The sequence below is a fragment of the Theobroma cacao genome, chromosome 3, assembly GCF_000208745.1.
Source record: "Theobroma cacao cultivar B97-61/B2 chromosome 3, Criollo_cocoa_genome_V2, whole genome shotgun sequence".
In the NCBI taxonomy this organism is placed as follows: Eukaryota; Viridiplantae; Streptophyta; class Magnoliopsida; order Malvales; family Malvaceae; genus Theobroma; species Theobroma cacao.
In genome coordinates, this window is record NC_030852.1 from 34,770,378 (window position 1) to 34,778,567 (window position 8,190).

At 35.7% G+C, this 8,190-nt stretch overlaps 2 protein-coding genes across 2 annotated transcripts; one reads left to right on the forward strand and one right to left on the reverse strand.

The window, feature by feature from the left end:
* On the reverse strand, nucleotides 4,249–5,033 carry LOC18606644. The gene is made up of 3 exons (XM_018116658.1): nucleotides 4,808–5,033; nucleotides 4,624–4,680; nucleotides 4,249–4,477 (listed from the first exon to the last, which is right to left on the reverse strand). The coding sequence occupies exons 1-3, from the start codon at nucleotides 4,949–4,951 to the stop codon at nucleotides 4,367–4,369; spliced, it is 312 nt and encodes a 103-aa protein (XP_017972147.1). The 5' UTR covers nucleotides 4,952–5,033; the 3' UTR covers nucleotides 4,249–4,366.
* On the forward strand, nucleotides 5,227–7,155 carry LOC18606645 (ethylene-responsive transcription factor CRF1). The gene has a single exon (XM_007040369.2). The coding sequence runs from the start codon at nucleotides 5,913–5,915 to the stop codon at nucleotides 6,936–6,938; it is 1,026 nt and encodes a 341-aa protein (XP_007040431.2). The 5' UTR covers nucleotides 5,227–5,912; the 3' UTR covers nucleotides 6,939–7,155.

An 8,190-nucleotide genomic window follows, 5' to 3' on the forward strand; every position in this document is an offset into this window, starting at 1 on the left:
TAATGCATCTATCTATCTCTTCCTTTTTTTACTCACTTTTACACCTCAACTAAATCATAATCCTCATGAATTAATGAATTTGATTTTCATTTATTTTATTTTAAATTTGGTTATTTAGTACCGTATGCCTTAACTAATTTATAAACAAAATGTATGGTTAAGTATCATGCTATTATCCAATTTTTTTAAAAAAAGAGGAGAGAAGTCAACAGATTAAAAGAAAAGAGTATTAATTATGGTGAGGATGGAACATTTGAACCTAACCCATTAAAGAGTTTCAACATAAATTCATAATGTTGCCCTAACCTAAACCCTGAATTTGAGGCAATTGCACCTTACTTTTCAAGCACAGTTCACCTCACAATGGGGAAATTTTTTTGAACTAGTGTGTTTTTGACTATTTTCCAGGAACACAATGCGATGACGTTTAACGGGCACTGAACTGTACTGGTGTGGAAGAAGCAATAAATGGATTCGGTGGAAATCATTATATATTCATCCGCGTACGGAGTCCACGTAAGCTGAGAGCGTGACAACGTACACGTGTCGGTCGTTGGACTCGAAAACAGTGAACGGCGCCTGTTACGGGTCGTGGAAAAGACCCTTTTGGTTCCGGTCGGTCAGTTTATTGTCTTCGAGTTGCGAGACAGTACCCGTACGGTTCGTTGAGGGCTTAAATGATCAGCACAACCCACGCCACTCGCTTGTAAAAGAAATAAACAAAAATCAGGTAATAAAATGGGATTAAACTTAAAAAAATAATATAATTACTAATAATAAAAGCATATAGGTAGATTTATTCTCTTAATTTTGCCCAAAATTGCCGGTGATGCACCAAAAATATTCACAAAATTGCTTTATTAATATAATTAGAATGAAGGAATAAAAGAAATGACAAGCAAAAGGGGGTGGAGGGGATAAGCTAAATAACACAAGACACGAACATAATATTTCCCAAGATATCATATATCCCTGTCTTATTGTTTTTGACTATGTGTTTCATAACCATTATGATTATCAAATAATTATATATCTAGGTCTAAGAGCTTTTTGTCTTAATATAGGAATATGGAAGTCCAAAATGAATCCAAACAATGATGGGATTTCTCTCAAATTTGTGGGCTCAAAGCTAATTGCAATATCTAGGGGATGATGCTCATTGACTTCTGCCTTCATCTTTCACACCCTACTCTTGCAATTTAAGAAATTTTATTTTATTTTTGTAGTTTTGGGGTCGACCCAAAACAACAGAACATGTAATATAAATTTTGGTAAGTAAAGGTTTTCGACCAAAGACCTCTCCCAAAGCATATTTTGTCGAATCTGATGTACTTGTTTGCATGTTTATACATGAATGGTTCCATTAGGGTAAGCTGTGCTTGCAAGTGGGGGCAGTGTCCGAGAAAGCTACAGCTTTTTGTGCTTTGTTTGTCTCTACCTAACCTTCTCTTTCGCCAATCCACATATACCCCTCCTTCTTCTCCTCTTCACATTAGTGGGATCTCAAAACACTCTTCTCCATGACTTGAATGCATTTATGGATGCTCTTTTTTTTTTTTCCCCTTCACATCCCTTTTCTCAAGGTCTTTTTTTATTGATTTTAGTGATTTAAAATTTCCCCATGATTACTTTCTAGACTAATGTATATATTGTTATATATATTTTATCACCGTCCACAATACATTAAAAGTTAACTTATGAAAGAAAAGAAAAATATTAATATTATTCATTATTAACCGTTACTGATAATGCTTAACAAATATGAAATTCTTTTAATGAGCTTTTATTTGGGTATTGCAATAAAAAACGATCTCTCTTACCTCATAAATATTAATTCTTTTATTTTAATAATTAAAATCTTGAATTTTATTTGTGCAATTAATAACATAAAAAAATATATGTACGTGTCAATTTGATTGATATTGACCTTTTATCTGTGAGTAATTAAGACAAGTTAATAAACATAGTTTGCCTCATGTACTTGGATATATATATATATATATATATATATATATATATAGAGAGAGAGAGAGAGAGAGAGAGTACCAATTTCTACCATTAAAAAAACATCTCCCATATGTAGATTATTGATTTAGAAGAATTGAGTAAAAGGCTATGGTTGGAAGGTACTATATTTGGGACATAAAAACAGTTTCGAAAACGTTAGTCTTTGGAATATTAGGCAACCTTTTTGGTTGTTATTAATCCAAATTTAATACTCGATTAATCAAAAGCTAAGTGGTAAGGTTTGAATATTTATGACTAAGTCTTCGTCCTTTTGATTGCATAATGAAATGCGTTGGTTCAACCTCAATCACTCCTCTAAAACTATTATGGATATTAACAACAAAAACTAAAAAAGAAAAGAGAGAAAAAGATGTAGCTATCAACTGTATTATGCCATAGATATCTGTCTAAGCACTACTCGTCGAGAGATAATCCAAAGTTGGAAAATGGAAACAAAACGGCAACTGATTGGAGAGTTGTTTGATTTTCCTTTTAATTAGCATAATAGTCAAAATTGAACACTAATTGAGAAGGATAATCTAGCTGTGACAGTGAGAACCCACCAAGCAATCGTTCCATGACACCTAATTCCAGAAGAAAAAAACAAAAAAAAAGAAGGCACGCCAAGACATGACAAATATAGAAAAATAGGATCTAAGCAAAAGAAAGTTACTTAGCATAAACTTTTCTAAATAACTATATTTAGTTAACTACCAAGAATGATTAAGAAAAATAATACAATTTATTCATATCTTAATTCTGTTGATTTGATTAGTACACAAAACATGATATTCATATCGTTTTCATTTCGATAATTATGTAAAAATAGGATGAACTAATTAAAATACTAATAGTATTAAACAGGGTGGAAATGTACAAAAAGCTTGGGGGGTCAAAAGACTTGTAACTGAATGCTTGAGCTCCTGTCGTTGATTGCACGGTCCCTCGAAGGACGTTTCAAACAAAGGAGCCGCCTGGTTTTTGTATCTTCCTCTGATTGGGTTTTGTCCACTTTGTTCACAAATCTATTCATTCACTAATTATATATAATATATATATATATATATATCTTTTGTCAATTCGACTTTCATTTGGCTCACTTCACTCGCAATTAGAAATGGAGATAACTGGACGCCCATGCCCGGCAGCTTTCCACAACTGACAAAAACAGCAACTTGTCACCTTTTTGTTCTACTTAAGACTCTTTAATTTTACTTTAAATTTTTCAAAATTCTAACATACAACTGCCGACGTCAAAGTAAACAATCCAATTACCTTTGGTTACTAACAATTTAAGCACGGGATATTCATGAGAGCAAACAATTACTAAACATAAAGCAAACACTTGTATCAGATGAAATCTAACCAGTGAAATTGTTCAAAAGCTTCACCTAACCACTTACATGAAATCTACCTAAACATAAAGGAAAGAGAATACGTAGGACAACATTCATGAGAGCAAACAATTACTACCCATTTTAATGAAAGAGCAAAAAAAGCAAAGCTGGGTGGTAGCGGCAATTTGTATCAGATGCAAGTTGGGGGAAGACAGAATGATGAAGGCTCGTGGCAGGGTACAAAAATAAGGACTCCCTTTTTCTAAATGGTAAATGTAAAAGTAAAAATTATTTGGTCACGAAAAATAAAGACACATGGCTTTGCTTATTAATTGGAAGCACCAAAGCTTTTGTAATGCTATAAAGATAGATGAAGAAATGGATCCAATGAGCACCATTAATAAATATAAGTAATTCCTTTTTCCTTACCAGCTGCATTACGTGTAGCATTAAAGGCTGTTTTAACTGGTATAACAACACGTGATGCACATACGTTGCAAATACACTTTTTTATTATTCGAAACACCAAGATTCAAACTTTATAAAGAGATGCATGTATTTTTTTTAAAAGCGAGATACATGTATATTAATATAAGTAAAATGATTTAAATTTTAAATTTAAATACGTATCATTAGGTTATGTAGCTGTTTTCAATTAATTTTTACTTCTTTGGTCTTTCTCATAAAAAAATAAAAAAATTTATTTTTTATAAAGATATCTAAATTTGGACAAACAAAAAAATTCAGGTAATATTGGCCGACTCAAATTTTGTGGAAGATAAAAGATTAAAAGAAGAAAGGGCAAACAACGTTTTACTAATAACTGCCCCGACATACTGTAAAACACAGTAAATTTTGGGTATTTATTCACCTTAATTTCTCCTAACAGATTTAAAAGAAAAAAACAGAATTTATCATCACGTGACCTAATTAAAACTGGGTACGTTCCATCTGTGCATCAAAAGCACCATTTACATGATTAATTGCCAATGTGATTATTTGACTCCGTCTCATCTTACGGCTCATATTACCGCCGGAAAAAACCGGTTGCTGAGGCCAATCAAAACTACGGGCCACTTGTCGGTTTCACTGCGCGTGACTGCACATGAAAAACATCGCAACTGCTCTACAGTCTACACCCAGCAGGGTCATTAAAACAGTAACAAATAAAAAAAAAAAACAGAAGAAAAAAAAATAGCGCCAAGATCAAGGTTGCCTGCCACGTTAGTCCCAGATATAAAATGACAAAAGGATAAGGTAAAATGGTAAATTTCCCCACCTGTATAACGGCCTCCTGCAATTCAATCTCTGGCTTCAAGAAAGTGACGGAAATACCCTACGAAGGGTAAAAACAGGGGTAACAGGTAAATTAATTAGGAATTAGGGAGGACAAATTAAATGGGAGTGTTAATAATCATTAACTACCAGTTGTTAATATTCTTTAGTCAAAGGGGAGGACTGACCCGAGTGTCCGGTGTCACGTGACCTGAATCCCTGATTTCAAGAAGAAATCTTTTGGCCGAGTCAGCATCCCGGTTAGCCCTTCCCATTGGATCTTCCTGTTTTGTGGGGACCAATTGCCACGTGTCTACATTGTAGGTGCCCATCTTATGCGGCGCCTCGCGAAATATCTCTACCTCGCCGGAATCTCAAAATCGCCGGTGTGACCCATCCTCCCCGCCCTTTAGTAAAAAAATGAAAAAACCTTTTCTTTTGGGTTTTTGTTTTTTACTGGAAAGATTGAAAAAAACAAAAAAGAAATTCGAAAATTGTAAAATATTAAATGTCACTTAAACCGGGTGAACCGATTACGGCTGGTTTAGGGATCCTATAAAACAGCTCAACTTTCGGTATGGACTTCAAACCGTGCTTATTTTTTCTCTCTTATCTATCAAAGGAGCTCTTCTTCACTCCTCCATTTCCTCTCCGAGATTTTTCCTTTCCTTTCTTTTGTTTTCCGGAGAAAGTATTATCAGAAAGCAGCTTCGGTTCTTAGTTTCTTTAAGACTGAGATTTGAAAGTTACCCAAAATAGCGAGTCCGTGCTCTGTTAAGCAACTGAGAAAAGCACTGTCTGGTGGTTTTTTTTGGGACATTTATTCTCTAACCCTTTTCCGGTAAAGCCATTTGCTTGCGGTATCTTCCCTTTTTCTTTCTCCTCTCCAACTTTTGGCAACAAAAATTTCTTCTTTTCTTTATCTCCCCTCTCTCTACTACTGGTTCAGTGGGTCTTACCATCTCGGTGCTTTCCGTACTGCTTGTTTAAGCACACTCCTTTTTTTTGGGATAACTTTCCTTGAAATTTCTCGTCGTTTGATAAACTTTTGAGTGAGCCTTTGAACCGATTAATGGTGGATTTCTCTTCATTTCAAGCTTCTCTTTAACGTGTTCTTTCTTCAGCTTTCTTTTTAACCCTTTATTCTCCTCGTGTCTAGTCTTAAAGGAATCTCTTCTTTTCCCCTTCCCTCCTTTTATTTCGCTCCCCTCCTACTCCCTCTCTCACTCTCAATGAGAAGAAGTGAAAGAATCTGAAAACCCCGAAAAGAAATAAAAAAGATTGAAAAAAAAAATGGATCATTGTCCTGTTCCTACAATCAAATACACAGAACACCGCAATCAAACCAAGCTCCTTACGCCACTGTTAAATGTCAGACTCGAAAATCAGCCAGAAATGAAGCCCCGAATTGTTCGGATTTCAGTTACCGATGCTGACGCAACTGATTCTTCCAGCGACGAAGAAGAAGAACAAGCAACCCGATTTCTTTCTCGAAACAGAGTCAAGAAATTCGTTAACGAAATTACTATCGAGTCATTATGTCCCACTCAAAATGATGCCGTTTGGAGAAGTAAATCGTCGTCGTTGTCAAAGATTTCCCGAAAAAGGCCAGCGGCTGTAGCCGAAGCCAAAGCTAAAGCGCCGGCAAAGGTTCCGGCGGGGAAGAAGTTCAGAGGAGTACGACAACGGCCTTGGGGAAAATGGGCTGCTGAGATCAGAGACCCACTAAGACGTGTACGGTTATGGTTAGGCACCTATGATACCGCCGAAGAAGCAGCAATGGTTTATGACAACGCGGCTATTCAGCTGCGTGGACCGGACGCGCTCACCAACTTTACCACTCCTCCGCAAAAATTGGTTCAGGACAATAACAGCCAAAAACCGTTATCCAGCTCAGATTACAACTCCGGCGAAGAATCTCACAACACTAACCTTTGCTCTCCGACCTCCGTTCTCCGCTGCCCTTCGCTTTCGACCGACGAAGTCGACTCGCAAAGCGTCAAGGAATCGCGAGAAATCGGGAGGGAACCACAAGATGCCCTCGACGAGTCTTGCTGCATATCGGGAGAGAACTTTTCCGGTTTCTCGGATTACTCGTCTTTCTTTCCGAATGATATATTCAGTTCCGTACCGGATTTGTTCGACGATAATACGAGCTTCCACGAAGCTTTCATGAAAGATGATTTCGGCAACGGGTTTCTGAGTTCGGGAGCGGATTTCGAGTTCGGATTTGGGAGCTTCTCGAACTGGCAACATGTCGATGATCATTTCCAAGACATCGGGGATTTGTTCGGGACGGATTCTCTCTTAGCCGTTTGACAGAGTGTTTCTTCGGTTTTTTTATCTCTCGTGTAATGCCGGTTTTACGGCAAGTTTTGTATCGGCGGGAACTGAAAATATCGGCTGCGTTTTTGTTTTTTTCCCCCTCCCCTGTTCCGGTTTTGTTTATGTTAAAATTTATTTATTTATAATATTAATTAAAAGTAAGAATATTAAACATCTCCGTCACAGTAACGGTGACGGACGAGTTTGGCTACGTGTTGTGTGCTGTGTCGTTTATGTTCCTCTTTGCTGTTGTTTGCTACTAGTTCTTGTGAAGGCACGTGTTGATGCACGTGACAGGAACATTTCAAAAGCTCTCGTTTTTGGCTTCTTCAATAATATACTTGTAAGGTTTTAGATTTTAGATTCTCATTATTTGTAGTGCACACGTGCTGTCAAATAGATCCATGCACCTTAATATTTTTTTTTCTCTCTTTTAAATGCTTATTTTAAAATTTTTTTAAAAAGATAGATTCTTACAAAGAAGCAATTTCAACGGTTGAACTTGAATCTGAATCCTCCTTTTTATTTGCACATAAGCCTATCAACAACCCCTTTGATTACTGGTACTGAAAGGTAATGTCTATGGGGATGCTTAAATGCTTAATTCGGAGTTAAAAGTTGTTAAGCTATCATTTAATTGGGCAGCTATTCTTTGTTTCAACATAGTAAAACAATAATTAATTTTCACTTTAATGAACGTCAACTTCCACCTATCTAGGAAGACAAGGGTTTTTACAGTAATGGAAATAGTAACTGTGTGGTACAAGGCAAGTGAAACCCTTGCTAGAGACTTAGGGGCGTGGGTTTTTTTTTCTTTTTTCATTACTATTATTATATGATATTGTAAATTATACAAACCTAATTAATAATTGTTGTACATTCCTTTACTACTTTGTTGGTCCATTTACGTTGTGGTAATTAATAGAGAAACATATAACTGATGGAACAGTAAACTCGTTTGAGTCATTAAGAAACACATTTAGGGACTATCATGTAGTACTAATAAGGTAATAATATATAAAATAAATGTTTTGGTCGGAATTATTTTGATACTGAAAGTTATCCAAGTAATAAATGGAACAACTGAAATTGGAAACTGCTTGTAAGCAGGTTTTTTTGTTCCTCAATTCTAAAACTAAAAGGAAAAGGGGACATATTTAGTAAGTATATATATATATATATATATATATATATATATATATATATATATATATATAAAAGGGACAAAAATCAAGGAGGGCACGTG

What these genes read in the sequence shown, in the direction of transcription:
- LOC18606644 (XM_018116658.1), bottom strand. Translation starts at nt 4,951, where the DNA reads ATGGGCACCTACAATGTAGACACGTGGCAATTGGTCCCCACAAAACAG. An exon ending in ACGTGACACCGGACACTCGG is followed by an intron (nt 4,681 to 4,807) that starts GTCAGTCCTCCC and finishes TACCCTTCGTAG; the next exon opens with GGTATTTCCGTCACTTTCTT. An exon ending in TGCAGGAGGCCGTTATACAG is followed by an intron (nt 4,478 to 4,623) that starts GTGGGGAAATTT and finishes TGCTGGGTGTAG; the next exon opens with ACTGTAGAGCAGTTGCGATG.
- LOC18606645 (XM_007040369.2), top strand. Translation starts at nt 5,913, where the DNA reads ATGGATCATTGTCCTGTTCCTACAATCAAATACACAGAACACCGCAAT.